Source organism: Microcaecilia unicolor, chromosome 8 (assembly GCF_901765095.1).
Source record: "Microcaecilia unicolor chromosome 8, aMicUni1.1, whole genome shotgun sequence".
In the NCBI taxonomy this organism is placed as follows: domain Eukaryota; kingdom Metazoa; phylum Chordata; class Amphibia; order Gymnophiona; family Siphonopidae; genus Microcaecilia; species Microcaecilia unicolor.
This window is the reverse complement of record NC_044038.1, coordinates 177,277,992-177,295,604: the sequence shown is the minus strand read 5'-3', so window position 1 is coordinate 177,295,604 and position 17,613 is coordinate 177,277,992. Positions and strand designations below refer to the sequence as shown.

Sequence of the window (17,613 nt, the reverse complement as noted above, 5' to 3'; positions counted from 1 at the left end):
TAGGGAAAGGGGATAGGGCTTGATATACCACCTTTCTGTGGTTACAGTCAAAGCAGTTTACATATTATATACAGGTACTTATCTTGTATTTGGGGCAGTGGAGGGTTAAGTGACTTGCCCAGAGTCACAAGGAGCTGTAGTGGGAACTGAACTCTGGTTCCCCTTGTTTTCAGGCTACATAACCATTAGGCTACTCTTCCACTTTATGCTGTCATTGCGAAGCTTGGTATGGATTTCTGTATCTATTGTAGGATTATATTTGTTCCTCTTTCTCTCTCTCTCTCTCTCTCTCTGGCAGGGTTTGAAAGTATTGCTCGGGAGGTGCTCTGGTGCTTCTCTCAGCTGAAGGGAACTGTTGACTTGGGACTCACAGAAGGTAGGTTGCTTGGATTTTATAAGGCATAATTAGTGGTCCTGTATAACCTTAGGGGGTCTTTTACTAAGCTGAGGTAGCGTTTTTAGCTCACAGTAGAAATCAGCTGGCAGTAAATGCCGAGAAGCCCATTATATTCCCAAGCTACCGTGGCTTAATAAAAGCCTCCTTAGACAAGTGCTCCTATCTACCTGGGCCTCTAAGAACTAGTTAAAAGCAATAAAGTTGACTTTCCTACTTATTATTATTATGAATATTGTATTGTATCCTGTACTTTGGTTGCGTGCTTCTCTGTTATTTCCATTCAGTTCTGTTGCCATGATGTTATTAGAGTCAACATGATCATATATTTTATTGGAATAATCACAGTGAACTGTTTGTCGATTGTTGGTGAGCAAGTTATTGTCGTTAGAATCTGTGGATGTTACTTGAGTCTTCCTTGGAGAGGAGAAATACTCTTCCTGTTTTTAGCCATTGTCTAGCTATCTGATCAATTGATTTTTGTATTTGGTCGAGTCTTGGTGGAGAGACGTCAACTGTTTGAGCTGAAAGATGGGCAGTTCATCAGATCCAGCTCTCTTCTAATTTGAAGCTCTTCTTAACCTGGTTTCCAACTCTCTGTTCTTATTTCACACATTTGATGTTTACCCTTTCGAAATTCTCTTGAATTTTGGGTACTTCTTCTGCTTCTCAGCTGTGCTCTACAGGAATCCTCATATCAATTTCTCCTGATCTCCTGAACTCTTCCACTTTGGCTTTAGTTGGTCGTACTTTAATTCTCTTTCCCAATGTCCTGTAGAATTCTTTGAGTTATTTTGATATCTCTGTTTTCTGTTTTCTTTGTTATCTCTGCAGCTTTTATGCTTAGGCTGCTATTTTCGGTGTGTTATGGGAACATACACTACAGTATGAATTTTAATCTCATCTTTTGCTGGTGCAGTCTGTTTTAGCTTAATGTAATGGATCATTCTCATTATATTTGCATCCTTAAACCATTTAGCTACTCATCTATCAGTGACACCTCTTCCTTTTCTGTTTCCAAGGAGGAGTTTTACTTTACTCATTTTCTTCTGGCTATGTCCCCTCTTGTTGGTAGGATTCTCTCAGTAATGATTCTTGATGCATAATACCACATCCAATGTATTTTGGTGATAACCTTTTATGCAGGTTAAGGCCTTGTTGATTTTACTTATCATGCTTTTTAAAAAATTATTATTTCGAGTGTCAGGTATAACTGAGTTTGTCTTTCCCTCCCCTGGAACTCAGACTCCATGTACATCTCCATGTAGGTCAACAGATCTACCACCATCTTCCCAATCTCTCTCTTACCTTCCCTATACACTCTGCTTCCTGTCCTGTTATAAATTACTCTCCTCCTCCTGTGTTGCTTAGCTTCATTCAATGGTCTGCCCTACCTTTTGTCTCCAGTCTGACCCCTGACTTGTCTTACATTGCTCTTGTTTTCTCATGTTGCACCTTATCTTTCACTGGTATCTCACTGGTTACCTCTGGCATTTTCTTTCTGATGCTCTTGGACTATCCTTGACCTCTCTTCCGGTGCTCTTCTCTGGATCCCCCTTTTCTCTTCCTATTGCTCTTTCTGCATCATATCTCGGCTGTTTTAATGTGTCATCACTCAGATATTCCTTTTCCTTGATTTTATCCAATCCTAAAATTGCAATGGTTGCCTTCTGAAGTATTTCTTATTTCATATTTGTGTTCTTTCCTCTCATTTATTAACATGAACATGGTAAAATCAAGTACTGCAAAAATTTATGGTATATGTACTACGTTGCATTTTGCATTTTCAGGCTTCTGTTGGAGGCTGTGTCTCTAAATGGGTTAGTCTTGGGTTAATTCCTCCAGATGGGTTAGTTTTGCACATACCATGACACTAAAGGGCCTGACTCCTAAGCCAGGTTGTCTGGAGTATGATCTCAGGCTCTCAACTGTACTGCTAATGCTCACTGTAGTACTTGCACTGTGCCAAAGAGAGCTTTCTTCTGAGTTCATAAGATGGTACATGTATAGGCAACTTATCCAGAGGTGTAAACTGGCTTTCATGCACCATAATTTAGGTGGGATCCCTTATGCCTGTGGCATTCAAAACAATGGGGTATATTTCTGTATCTTTCTGTCCCATTTTCTTGGTCTCAGACTGCATTTCTTGGGACTTGAGGATCTTCCCGTGTTCCATCTAGTTATGAGAATAGTGCAATGATCCCATAGTTAGATGTTTTCATGTGCAACACTATATCTTTGGAAGAAAATACTGCTATATATTTGTTTATTAGGGGATCTTAAAATTTGTAGGAAGCTACTGAAAATACCTACTAATTTTAGCACTTAAATGGCTACTGTAATCTAGGAAGTATGTCCCATCAAAATACATATTATTTATTGGGATTGATTTATTTGGACTTATATTGGATTTCTGCATAGCCATCCAGGATCCCCAATATTTCAGTGGCAAAAGGTAGTAAATTCAATCGAGATACTAAGCAAAACATGTTTTTTTTTTCGAGTTCCCACAAATCATCCAAAATGGACTTACTTCCTTCTGCTATTGCAAGGTGGTATATAGCACAAGAAACATGTATGTTTCGGCAGAAAACATATTGCAGAATCGAAACAACAACAAAAAAAAGAGGTACGTTTTGTCATTCGTTCCAAAACAGGAACACTGGAACAACCTCTTTAGGTCATAAGAGTTGACAGTAGGGGAAAGTCTGCACCACTGGCCAGAATCCCGCTTTCCTGCAGAATTTTATGTATTCTTGCAGAATCTGGCACAAGGACAGGAGGCTTTTTGACATTGGCTCTGCAGGCTGGAAGGAGGACGAGGAAGTGGCAATGGCCCATGCAGACTGGGTCGTATGGGCTGGGAAAAGAGCATGGCATCTGCATCAGTCACCATGGGTCAGAAGAAGGATCTGGCAGTGGCAGAGCTTTGCGCAAATCAGAAGGGAGACTATTTGACATTCAGGCCTGGATGAAGAAAGTGACTTTGCTCACATTGGCCAAAAAGATGTCTACAGAAACTTTGGACCATCTGGGAAGGAAGGAGCACAGTCAGCTAAAAGCGAAAGGGCAAATCTATAATTAGTCACCAAGAAGTAGGTTCCACACTGGAGCATGCTTATTGCCGATTCTACGATGACATTTAGGTGCACCTAAATCCTTATAGAAAACTAGTATAAACTGGCTTTCGTGCACCAAAAGTTAGGTGCGATTACTTACACCAGGTCAATGGTTGGTACTATTGAGTGAGTCTAGGGGCACCGATGAACGTGCACAACTGAGTATTCTATAAACGCATTGTTCGTTGACATGCTCATGGCCCACCCATATGTTCGCCCTCTTGCAGTTATATGCTATAGCAGTTAGTCCATATACACACGTCACTCTCCATTATTGGGGTCAAAGATGCGTACAAGTGACATGCACTTCTAGGTTCCCGTTTATAGAATTACCCCAAAATACTACAGGTAGGGAGAGGTGGGGTGGGGCCTGGGGACAAGGGAAGAGGAGAGTCATTGGATTGGTCCTTTTGAGGTAAAAAGGAGGGGAGTAGCGGAGTTAGGCTTGAAGACAGGAGGGGAAAGGATGGGCTGGGGAAAGAGGAGGAACCAAAAATGGAGGTGTTGGGCTTAGGGGAGGAGACCTATGGTAGAATGAAGCCTGGGGGGGTGGAGAGAGGCTGGGTCAGGCCTGGGGGAGGGGTGAACGAGCACGATGGAGTCCACACCATAGCAGTGTGTGTACGTGTGGGGAGGGGGGCTACCTTATTTGTACTATTAAAGAGCTCTGAATTAAATATTTTAAAATATACATCTTCGAGTAACAACTTTTTTTTTGCATTGCATTTATTGCTCAAATACCATTAGATTTTGTCAAAGTCAGCCTTAGTTTTAAAATATTGTGAGCAGAATGTCTAATTGTGGAGCAGACAATGTATCATTTTTGGTGCATAATTTCGCCAGGTGTTGTTTGTGCTGCATCACTGTGAGGCCTGCTGAGTCTTTTGAAGCCCCCAGCCCTAATTTATTCTGAATCTGGGTGCTGAGGAACATCTGCATAAGCACCAAAAAAGCCTCCCTTTGCTCTCCAAAGCTGGTTTGTGCACAAGTGGTGACAGGAGGAAAATGCACAGTATAAAGCATTTTAGAAACAAAATGCCATTCAAATGCCTTCTATTTCCTAGCCATTCTGCCAAAAGCTCCCTTTACAAAGGTAGAGAAGTACAGCATGCTTTTAATGTATATATCAAACTGTTCTCCCTGTGTATGGCATGGGTGATGCGCAGCTGTGCTCGCTTTCCCTTGCTTTTCTGCTAGCACAATTTCAAGGTGCCCTTTGGGTCCCTCGTTGTCCCTCTTATTTGATGGATCTCTTTATCTCCTTCTTGGAGCAGAGAGGGATAGGGAGAGGGCTGCGGGCTGGGTTGGGCTGTTCTGTTCGCTCTGTTTACAGGCAGGACCGACTTAGTCAGCAGACGCAGTCCTGCTGACTCGCAGCCAGTGAAAGCCATCCCGTTCCCAGCTTGCCTGCTTCGGGGGTGGGGGGAGGCTTGGGAGTCCCAGCAGCATGTGAACGCAGCTCTGCTTGATGCCGAGGGCAAGTCACCAAAAATGCAAACCATGGGCTTGGACTGCAGTGATTGCCGGGGCTCCCTAGGCGTGCAGACAGAGTCCCGGGGCCCCTGGATTTTGTCACTCCTGCACTGAGAAGCCGGGGATTGATTTCGATCTCCCTCCTTCGCCTGTTCCTTAAGATGAAATGCTTCTCTCGCTATCTGCCCTACATCTTCAGGCCCACCAACACCATCCTGTCTTCCAGCTGCCACACGGAAGGTAGGGATCAGCCGGGTGTGGGTGTGGAGGGAGGGAGGGAGGAGGGAGCGTGGCTTCTCTAGGAAGCTTTGCTGACACTGCTCTTTGCAGCAGCCATGCTTGGCAGAAACCGATCTGAGACAGGCTGCACAGATCTGGGAGAGAGGGGCAAAGTGGCATGATACCCCAGTGGAGGTTTCAGCTTAGCAAGGGAGGGGAAGAACTGCATATAGATTTATGTTTATGAGGGCCTAATTTTATTTATTTATCTTCGGAAGATAATTTATTTTTGCAGTCGTATTTGCTCTAGTTCTGCAGGAAGTAAACAACCCCATATTAAGACAAATTCTCACTACAGGACTTGTGTATTGCAAAATGCAGTTTGTCAATGTCTCTTGAATGCAGTTCTGCGGTCCTGAGAAAGCAATTAAGGAAAAAGGGTTGCCTTCTGATGTAACAGTGGTCCTTACATGCTTGTTTTTATTTATTCCTGTGTACATTTCTGATCCTAAGATTGCAAAATAATTCCCTAGAAGTCTGGTCTGCTCATAAATCTGATGAGCTAATAACCACTGAACTCATAAATCCACTTCATTGGCGTTGCTGCTGTATTACTTTATTAATATGGATGTGCATCCCACTCACCCCCACCCACAATAATGCAATTTGCCTTCTGATTTTCCCCCAAATTTCCCTGATTTTCAGATATTTTTCTAATCGTTTCTCACTTTGGTTTGTAATAATTTTTTAATGTGTGCATTAGAACTTTTTAACTTGTGCTAATCAATTTTACACATGTTAATTTGTAGGGTTATGCTGTAACTGATTTTGCACACTAATTTTTAAAGTGCATAAGCCAATCAGATGCAGCTGAGCAAGCAATGCACATCCATACAGTACTTATGAAACAGCAGAAGCCTGTACTGTGTGTGAGCTAATTTTAAAGAACGTCAACCTAAAGGGGGGAAGTTATCAAAGTGGGCTACAGGAAAGACAGGTTAGTTTACCACAGACTCTTTGTGTTTTAGCACTGGCCCCATTTTGTGACATCACTGGTGAGGTTGACTCTTATTGGTTAAATGAGGCATTATGACATCACAACATCAGCTCTGGTTATCAGAGACTGAAACTCTTCACGCTAAGGGGGGAAGGGATCAATATAGGTTACCATTAAAATGGGATATTTTACCAGTAACTCACGCTATTTTAGCACAGGCCCGATTTTATCCGATGAGACCTAGTTACTAATGTCTTAATAGTAACCTATGTTGACAAATCCTCTATAAATCACAAATATGGGTCACATGTGTCTACCTAAAAGCCTGATTGTTGTTGTGATTTATTTATGATTATTTAAAGATTGAAAAGGTTAAAAATGCCAGAGCCTGGTAAAGCCTGTTCCCATACTGTTGCACAAGAAATGGTGAGGTTTGTGCCTGGAAGAAACTGCATTTGTCAGTAATGTCTTTTAATAGAGGAAGAGGCAAAAAAACATACAAACCCCAGAGCGGTTGATTGCACAACATCAGGAAAGTAAGCTGGAATTTATTTTGGTTCTCTTGTGAATGGTCCATATCGTAATAATGATGCTTACCATTTTTATAGTACCATCTGCCCAAGAGAATTTACAGTAGTTTCATGCAGAGGTTGTTTCTGCAAATGAGGGATGGAGAGAGACGGTGCTGTAAGAGGCTGCTATATAATCATTTTGATATAATTTTAATAGTTTGTTGGTTAAATGATGTGTGGATGAATTATGTGTTTGTTTATTGTTAATTTTGATATTAGGATTGATATAAAATTGTTGGCTATTTACTGGCATCAAGATTACTGTTATAAAAATGTTTGCTTTTATAAAAAAAAGTTTTGAATTGTGCTTTGTGTATTATTTTGTCTGTCACATTTCTGTTTTTTTCTATTGGTTGTAAATGGAAGATGGCCATGGGCATTAAGCACAAGTTACACATCTTCCCCGCAGGGCCATGCCTAGGGTCTCTGGCGCCCCCCTGCAGACTATCAGTTGGCGCCCCCCCCCCCCGCAGACTATCAGTTGGCGGCGGCAGCGCCCCTCCCCCCCCCCCCCGTGAAAATGATCGCTCACCACTTGCCACACTGACAGGAATTGTCAGCAATATTCTTAGAAACAAATTGCTATACATTGCAAAATAAGATAGCAGATGTAAATTCTCAAAGTGGACATATTCCAAACACTAAAATGAAAATAAAATTATTTTTTCTACCTTTGTTGTCTGGTGACTTTATTTTTCTGATCATGCTGGCCCAGTATCTGATTCTGCTGCTATCTGTCCTCTTAACTCCGTTTCCAGGGCTTCCTTTCCATTTATTTCTTTCCTTTCCTCCTTTCTTCTTCATTTCTGGTCCTCAGCTTCTGCCTATTTTCTTCATCCATGTGCAGTTTTTCTCCTCTCTTCCTTTTCCCTCATTTCATCTCCTTCATCTCTCTTCCCTCCCCTCTATGTCCAGCAATTTCTCCTCTCTCCCTGAGTCCTGCCCTCCCATCCATGCTCCTCTGTCCCCTGCCCCCTCCATTCATTCCTATCCAGCAATTCCCCTCTCTCCCTGAGCCCTGCCCTCCCATCCATGCTCCTCTGTCCCCCTCCATTAATCCCTATCCAGCAATTCCCCTCTCTCCCTGAGCCCTGCCCTCCCATCCATGCTCCTCTGTCCCCTCCATTCATCCCTATTCAGCAATTCCCCTCTCTCCCTGAGCCCTGCCCTCCCATCCATGCTCCTCTGTCCCCTCCATTCATCCCTAATTCCCTATCCAGCAATTCCCCTCTCTCCCTGAGCCCTGCCCCTCCCATCCATGCTCCTCTGTCACCCTCCATTAATCCCTATCCAGCAATTCCCCTCTCTCCCTTCCATGACCCCCCTCGCATCCATGCTCCTCTCTCCCCTGTCCTCCCGCTCCCATCATGTCCCAGTTGGCCTGGCCCGCCCTCTTCTCCCCTCCCCCTTCGCATCCATGCTCGTCTCTCCCTTGCCCTCCCGCTCCCATGTCCCAGTTGGCCTGGCCCGCCCTCTTCTCCCCCCCTTCGCATCCATGCTCCTCTCTCCCCTGCCCTCCCGCCAGGGCTGTGCCAACACGGTAAGCGGGGTAAGCATGGCAGGGGGGCGCCACCCTCTGGGGGCACCGCCGCACCATGCTCACCTCGCTCGCCCTCCCGCTCCCATTGTTCTTTTTAAATTTACCTCCGTGGCGGTCCAGCACCGCAGCATCAGTGAAGGAGGCTGCGCTCCCGACGTCTCTAGACTTCCCTTCGCTGTGTTCCGCCTTCTTCTGACGTCATTTCCTTGACGTCAGAAGAAGGCGGAACACAGTGAAGGGAAGACTAGAGACGTCGGGAGCGCCGCCTCCTTCACTGACACTGCGCTGCTGGACCGCCACGGAGGTAAATTTAAAAAGAAAGAAAAAGAAAAGGGATGTTGGGGGGGGGGAGAAGAGGGCGGGCAATTGAACAATGGGAGCGGGAGGGCGAGCGAGGTGAGCATGGTGCGGCGTCGCCCCCCAGAGGGTGGCACCCCCCTGCCATGCTTACCCCGCTTACCGTGTTGGCATGGCCCTGCTTCCCCGAAATTCTATATAATGGAACCTAAGTTTCATGCACAAATCTGGTTGTCTTCTGTTTTGCACATGCAATTTAATTGGCAATACAAGCCAATCAGTGCTGATGATTGCCACTTAACAAGCAATTATTGCTACTAATTGGCTTTAATTAGAATTTACACACACAAGTTTCTAAGTGTATTCTATAAAGTGATGCATATAAATTCTAAGATTCAGATCCAAAAAGGGTGCATGGCCATGGGAGGGGCATGGGAAGGTCATGGGCAGTCCTTGCATTTATGCGCAATGTTATAGAATATGCCCGTTCTGCGCATAACTTAGGTAGCGGTATTTACACCAGGATTTAGTTTTCATAAATGTCTGTGACTAAATATAGGCACAGACAAGAAAAACAGCACCACGGGCCTTTAAAAATGGAACACAGTTCTTTAATGAATGAGACGTGGGGACCCCTGACGCAGGTGCTAGTCACCGAAACACGGCCCGTGTCGGGACTTTTTGTCAAGGCTCATTCATTAAAGAACTGTGTTCCATTTTTAAAGGCCCGTGGTGCTGTTTTTTTTTTTTTGTTTGGACTTTAGTTTGTACTTCGTTCCCTCTCTTTTGTAAATATAGACACAGGAAATGGGTGCTGGGCGGATTCCATAAACTGCGCCTAAATTTAGGCATATTCTGTAAACTGCACCTAACTTTAGGTGTACTTTATAGACTACACCTAGGCATATTTTGTTGGCACCGATTTTTTTAGACATAAATAGAATCTAACCCTTTCTCCATCAGTTCTCCTCACTTTCCAGGTAGCTTGCTGTGTCAGTGATGTTGGAGAAGCTGATGATGGGCGAACACTCCTGAAAGCAAGTCATAGATGAGTTAACTCTTTTAGTGCACTGGGAAGGTGTCACCTTCATTTCTTTATACCTCAGTGGATTAACACAGCACCTACAATATATTATTTATTTAAATATTATTTGATGGCTCTAAGGGTGGGGTAGATGGGAAGAGAGAAACATAATTTCTTTGAAGAGGAAACAAATACGACAAGTTGTAGATTTGGTATCAGATTTTCAGTTTACAGACTCTTCTGTGGTCAGTGACCAGGAGTCAGTGTGCAATATATTATTTTTATTTATTTATTCGATTCTTTATATACTGCCTTTCTGTGGTACAATCAAAGCAGTTTACATATTAAATTCAGGCACTGAATGATAACGCCCTTAGAAAGGGAATTGATGTACTGCCTTTCTGTGGTTTTTACAACTACATCCAAAGCACATTTGCATAGTATATACAGGTACTTATTTGTACCTGGGGCAATAGAGGGTTAAGTGACTTGCCCCAAGTCACAAAGAGTTGCAGTGGGAATTGAGCCCAATTCCCCAGAATCAAAGCCTGCTGCACTAACCACTAGGCTACTCCTCCACTCTGCTAGCCACAAACTTAAACTCCTTTCAGTTCAAGGGGGTTCTTTTGCTCTCTGATTGCTTACAGAAAATCTGGGAAGCAACTCAGATGTTCACAGTGACTGCCCACTCAGAGCTGGCAGAGTATGACAGAGTTAACTCTGTTACTAGTCACTAAGAAGGGCACATTTTACAAATGTATGGGAAGCATACCAAACACAGCAAGTCTTTCCCAACTTGGCAAGGCCTAATATCAGTAGGACCTGCCTTGTAAACATGGAGAAGGGATTCTCTCCCATTTACAGGGTTTGATCCTACAGAATTCTGAAGATGCAGAAGGGGTGGAGTATCTGAAGACATTTGCCCAGATTTCCTATATTTTTTGATAAAGGATATTGTTTAAATGAAAGTCCTTCTCATGTGGCCATATGTTCAGGCCACTTAGTGGGAAGGGCTCCTGTAGACACTCCTTATAGCCCCTAACTAGATGGGCAGGCTGGTTAGGCTATATGGAGCTGGATTCAGTAAATGGCGACCAACCAACACTATTCTATAAAGGCCACTCCGGGATGAGCACTCTTTATAGAATATCATTGGTTGCCGAATTCCATACTCAACTTTGGGCGTAAGGAGTTACACCAGGTGTAAATCCTGGCATGCAATTGGGCGCCCATCTGCAGTATTCTATATAATACTGCGCACAATGTTCTGGAATGCCCCTAACCCACCCATGCCCCTGCCATGGGAATGCCTCCTTTGCAGTTGCACACAGATACATGTAGTTGATATTCTAAAATTGGGTTTCAGCCCTGTTTTGCACCTTGCATCCATTGGAACGTGTTTCTGTACTGAAATTTGGGTACGGATTTACCCCCAAATTCTATATAGTGTAACTTGAGTTGTGCATGCGAATCTGAGTGCATTCTGATTTGCATGTGCAACTCAACTGGTTAATAAGCCAATCAGTGCTGATAATTGGATGTTAACAAGCAATTATTGGCACTAATTAGAATTTACACACACTACTCGCTAAGCGTATCTATAAAGTAGTTCTCATAAATTCTACTGTACAAATCTCAAAAGGGAGTGTAGCTATGGGCGGGTCATAGGCATTCTTAAAATGTACATGCCTAAGGTTAGGCATGGGAATTTTTACCAGGTTTTCATTGGTGTAAATGATTGCACCTGCATTTTAGTTTTGTGACCAGCGCTATGCATATTCTGTAAACTGCGTCTAACTTTAGGTGCAGTTATAGAATAATTGTAGTCATGTTTTCCAACTGCACCAATTTTTTCGGTGTCAAATGTAGAATCTGGTCCTTAGTGTCTAACTTTAGGCATCATTTATAGAATTCCCCAGATGGTGTTCATCTGCCCTCGTGTTATTTGTTCCTCTGTTTCATCAGGAATTATTAACCTGCTGAGCTAAATTTTCGATCACCTCCTTTGCACCATAGAAGAGACAGCAACCTGAATAAATACACTCCAGCCGTGCAGTGGACACTAATCTGTGTGGCGTACATTCTAAAGGGAAGGAAATCAAACTAATTGGACTGGACAACATACAATAGGTTAAAAGGGAGAAACACAGTCTTTGAAAGGAAAGAGGGGGAAGGGTAAAATTGCATAACAGCTACTGTTGTAGGATCCTGCCAGAGATCCGCCCATAAATGAATTACACTTGCCAGGGTTTTGCCTACATCCCATAACTTCTCCCACTGGTCTCTCCTCCTTCCTTACCCGATTCCACTGCAGCTCTGTTCCATTCACCCCTACCTCTTTTTATCTTTGACTCAGTGTGACGTGCATCTCTTGCCAACAGTGTTCCACTGGTGAGGTGACTCATTGTGTTACTATGTTTAGGAGGACTTTTGGAAGCCTCTGAGAGCTCACCCCACACCTCACTGCTTTGATATAATGCCAGTAATTGCAGGAGGAGAAATTAGGATTGTGTTTTCATTTCTAAATGACAGGAAAAGTGGCAGTGAAATTACTATTTGGGGCAAAGAAGTTTGACCGCATGGCGGTCAAACTTTTGCGGGAGGAACATTGGTTACTGATTGTTTTTCATATTTCTTTTAAAATTTTAATAATGGTTCATAAAGTTCTACAGATGGGTTGTCCAACGTTTCTCAAGCAATTTTGAATATGCTCTATCCGAACTTGGGCTTTGTGGTCTGCCCAACAATCTTTATTAATTATTCCATCTTTTCATTGGATTTCTTTGTGTTCAGTGTGCAGTTCGATGTTTAACGTGGTGGGTCCTATGCTCTGGAACTACTTACCAGGGTATTTGCAGATGGAACCCTCACAGTTAAGTTTTAAGTGTTTGTTGAAGGCTCTTTTTTTTTTTGTGAGGCCTTCAACATAGATCTTTAGGATATGTCTGTTTGTTTTTTTTCTTCTTCGTTTGGGGCAGTCAGGGAGGGGGATTGTTTCTATGGCTCTGATGGTGAAGCACACACAGCAGTTTCTTTTAATCTGAATTTTTCCTCTTTCCTGTTTTTTTTATTGACGTTCTTTTCCATATTATTTTTTGAATTTATGTATTGTACTCCACTTTGATGGATTTGTCTTTTAATCAGTTAATAAAAAAAAAAGAACTTGAACTAGACTATCCAATTTATTGAGAACCAGAGCTGCATTTGATGATATGGTCTCTGGTTCTCTATGGACTCAGATCCTTGAAAGCTCATGCCTGAATAAATTGGTTAGTGTACAAGATGCCCCCACCTGCCTCTGTCAACTTCCTTTTGTATTTCCTTCCAAATCTTAAGGGGTACCTATTACTGGGGTATGCCAGAATAATCCACTCTTCATTAAATTTGAGCAATGCCACTCTGGAGAAGGGATCCAGAATATTCCCCCTGTATGTCCAGAGTTGGGTCTAAAATTAAGTTTCCCTGCTCCATGTTGACAATTTTTGTACCCAGCAGTGATGATCCTAGGTCAGCTGCCACCCGGAGCGGATCACCGCTGCACACCCCCTCCCCCTGGGTGCAGCGGCGTCTGTCCCCCCAGGGTGCAGCATGGCACCCCCCCCCCCCCCCCCGGTGCATCAACCTCCCCCCCCGGGGTGTATTCTTAGCTGCTGGGAGCAGCCGCGCGGCTGTCGGCTCTGCTGGCTCCCTGCTCCCTCTGCCCTGGAACTGGAAGTAAACCTGTTCCGGGGCAGAGGGAACAGGGAACAAGTGGATCCAACAGCCGCGTGGCTGCTCTCTGTACCCCTCCAGCAGCGTGCACCTGGGGTGGACCGCCTCCACCACCCCACCCTCGGTACGCCACTGGTACCCAGCACAGATTATATGATAAGAAAAGTTTGGAACTGGAGTCAAGATTTAGGGCCCTTTTTTTTGAGCCACGCACTAAAAATTAGCATGCGCTAAACGCTGACGCCCATTATATTCCTATGGGCATCTTAGCGTTTAGCGTGCACTAATCTGTTAGCGTGCCTTAGTAAAAGGGGCCCTTAAAATATACTTATTAGAAATACAGAGAGTGTGTGTAAGAATTTGAGCACTTGAAGGAATATATAAAAATGGGTCTGGGAGGTTTTTTTATGACCGATGAAAGAAACATTAAGCCAAATCTGCAGAGATATTTCAACATTAATCTCTGCAAAGGCTTCTGAGTTCTGTTTCTCCCATCCAGTTATAGGTGGATTGTAATGCAGCTGCAGTTTCAGATTGTTTTCTCTGGGGTTTCAGTATTTTTTATCTGATTGCCTTTGTGTTTTTATAGTTGAGTAAGATGATACCCAGATGATACTTTTGAATATCAGCAAGCGCTAAAACAATTTAAAGTAGGAGAACATAAAACCAAACAAATGTTTATTCCAGGCCCCGCTATTTTAGAAACCTCTTTCTAGTACGTGTGATGTTTTTACATGCAGCTGTTCATCAGTGAATATGCGTGGGCCCTCGTGCGACCGCACATTGAGTATTGTGGGCCCCGTCTCAGACAGGAAATAGCAGAAAAAGAAAAGGTTCAGAGAATGGCAACAAAAATGATTACGAGGATAGAACCAATGTGCGTAGCCACACAATTTTGGTTTCAGGCCTCCAGGATCTGCTGGTTTGGTTGACGATATTTGGTGCCACTCTGCCTGTCCTGCTTTCCTCCACCCCCCCACGTGCATGCTCATTTTTAGTGAAACTGAGCATGCGCAAGCTTCACGCTTGATCAGGTTCACTAAAGCCGTGTGTTGGGGCGGGCAAGCGGGGCAGGCAGCATGGTGTTGAATATCAGTGCAGGAAGGATTCTGCTGGCAGTGCTTGGGGACCCCCAACAGCCCAGGTACAGTATGTGGGGTTATAGCGGGGATTGCGGTAGACAATAGCGCTGGCCCACAATATTTCTACTGTATTAAAAACAGCAGTGCATGGTAAAAATGCCGCATTAGCTGTCAATGTGGGAATGGGTGAGAGCTGGGCATGATATGGGTGGGTGGACAGCTAGTGCACAGGGCGATACCATACACTAGCTGTCATGACTGCTGATAGCACAGAGGAGGAGGTGGAGCTTCAGAACTTTTAGTACAAGAACAGTGCTGGGCAGACTTCCACGGTCTGTGCCCTGAGATTGGCAAGGACAAATCAAACTCGGTTATAAAGTATCACATACCATATAAAATGAGTTTATCTTGTTGGGCAGACTGGATGGACCGTACAGGTCTTTATCTGCTGTCATTTACTATATTACTATGTTACCGGCAATCTAGTAGCAAGGCAGCTGCCAGTCCAGGGTCAGCAGCCCCTATGAAATAAATAAGTAATAGCCATGAGTATGGTCAAAATGCCACACCCTCTTCCACATCTCTCCCCATGATCTGATCCCCCCTGCACATCAGATCTCTTCATCATCCCCCTCATTTCTCCCCCAACACCAAGCCCTATTGTTAACCTCCAATCCCACCCTGTGCTTAAACACCACCCCTATCCTTAAAACTCCACCTCCTAGAGAAAACATCCTCTTCCACAGAGGCCTCCCCTCCCCCAGCATCCTGAGACCTTCTTTGATAGCTCAGTGGCCTTGGGCAGAAGCAGTTTCCTTCTACTCCCACCTAGGCTTTGGTCAAAATGACTGCCAAGATCCCTAGTGGGATGTTGGGGGAAGGTGTTTTCTTCAGGGGTGGGGTTTGAGGATGGGTGCAGGGTTTCTTCATGGGGGTAGGATGGGACCAGTGAGAGGTGCTAAGGGAGTGATCTGGTATTTGGCAGGGAGATTGGAACTTTGTAGTAGGGATTGGTGTTTCGGAGAGAGGAATGGGATCAGGGGGATGTCAGGGAGATCTAGTGTGCATGAGGATCAGATCATGGGGAAAGATTTGGAGGAAGTTGTGCCACCTCACTTGGGTTGCCCCTCATTCCAGGCCAGCTGATAAGTTTGATCCAGTAATGGTTTTCTCCAATTGCATGTGTAGATGTATAGTTCCAGTTTTCAGAAGGAGCTCAATAGCATGAAGCCAGGGCCAGTTCAGCCTGTTTAACTGATCTTCGATGAGGTGGTAGCTCTAACCCCACCCACTCCCACCACCCTGGTGAGAACAGTTCTTCATTTGCATTCTTTGGGACCCCCAAATTCTATTAGGGGTGAAAAAAAATAACATCCAACCTGAACTGAACCTATCTAATGTGAGAGATAGCAAGAATTTTGTGACCATTACTGAATGATTTTACAGATTAGCAAGAATTTTGTGACCATTACTGAATGATTTTACAGATTGACAGATTGTATACTGTATTGTAAACCACTCTGATTTTATGTTAGAAGGGTGGTATAACAAGTTTTTTAAACTATTAAACTGTTTTGTAATAAAATAACACAGAATGCTAAAAGATGATGAGAATTTGCATTAAAAGGCAGAGCAGCGAGAGAGTGGAAAGTATTTGCGTGAATATGCAAATCACCATCCACCAAGCCAACCAGCCAAAAACACACTTCTGTTATGATGAAGTCAATGTAATGCCTTGGAAGTATAATAAGGCTTTTTTCTGTGCAATACAAGTAACAATTGAATTTGGCTGGCGATACCCAGAAATGTAGGAGTCTGCTTAACTTCAGGGCTATTTTCTGACAGTAACTCATGGCCCAGAACAATGGAGGTGTGTGGGACTAGGAGAAAGGAGGAGGAGATGGGAGATCCCATAGCACAGCTGCAGGACAGACAATAACCCATTTACTGTAGAGCTCACCCAACTGCCCGGCTGGCTTTATTAAACTGTATATTTCTTTATGTTAGTGGTGAAAGAGCTGGCCCTATCCCATGGAAACTCCTGTAGGACATGACAGAAAGGTGCATTGGGAAAGCCTGGACTCCGTACTACTCTGCTGGAACATGCAGGAATGAGATGTACCTGCTCCAGAGATGCCAAGAACAAGAACATTGTATTCCAGTAGTCAGCATCTTTCAACAGCAGTTACCCAGTTCCAGGCTAGAGATTTTGGGACGGTCCTGGTTTTGAATTTACATCTCAGAGCAGTGTGGAATTCAATGAGCCTGATCCTTCTCATTGAAAGGAAGTGTTGCAAGTCTCATAATGCACCGGGATGGTGTGCCCAGAAATCCAGAACTGCCCAAAACCTCCAGCCTGGAACTGGTTAACTTGGCATCTCTGCCATTTTAATATAGTAACAAAGTAGATGATGGCAGATAAAAAGACCTATATGGTCCATTCAGTCTGCCTAACAAGATAAACTCATTATATGTGATACGTCATATGTATACCTGTCCTTGATTTGTCCTTGCCATTTTCAGGGCACAGACCGTAGAAGTCTGCCCAGCACTGATTTGCTTCCCAATTACCAGTGTTGCCACCCAATCTCCACTAAGCTTCTGTGGATCCATTCCTTCTAAAGAGGGTTCCTTTGTGTTTATGCCACACATTTTTGAATTTCGTTACTGTTTTCATCTACACCACCTCCCGCAGGAGGGCATTCCAAGTATCTGCCACCCTCTACGTGAAAAAATACTTCCTGACGTTATTCCTAAGTCTGCCCCATTCAACCTCAATTCATGTCCTCTAGTTCTACCGTCTCTGGAAAAGGTTTGTTTGTGGATTAATACCTTTCAAATATTTGAATGTTTGTATCTTGTCACCCCTGTTTCTCCTTTCCTGCAGGGTATACATTTTCAGGTCGGCAAGTCTCTCCTCGTACGGTTTGCAACGCAAATCTCATACCGTTTTTGTAGCATTTCTTTGCACCGCTTCAAGTCTTTTTACATCCTTAGCAAGACATGACCTCCAAAACTGAACACAATACTCCAAGTGGGGCCTCACTAATGACTTGTAAAGGGGCATCGACACCTCCTTTCTCTGCTGGTTATACCCCTTTCTATGCAGCCTAACATCCTTCTAGCCACGGCCACCACCTTGTCGCATGTACAGCCTTCTCTGGGATGTACTTACTGACTAAGAA

At 43.9% G+C, this 17,613-nt stretch overlaps 1 protein-coding gene across 1 annotated transcript in view; it reads left to right on the top strand.

Annotated features, from left to right (window-relative positions):
- Positions 1–4,860: 4,860 nt before the first annotated feature.
- PPP2R2B (protein phosphatase 2 regulatory subunit Bbeta) overlaps positions 4,861–17,613 on the top strand; it is a 239,102-nt gene continuing 226,349 nt past the window's right edge. The window contains exon 1 of the mRNA XM_030212897.1: positions 4,861–5,226. Within this exon, the coding sequence (XP_030068757.1) occupies positions 5,148–5,226 (79 nt within the window). The 5' untranslated portion in view covers positions 4,861–5,147. The remainder of the gene's footprint in view (positions 5,227–17,613) is intronic.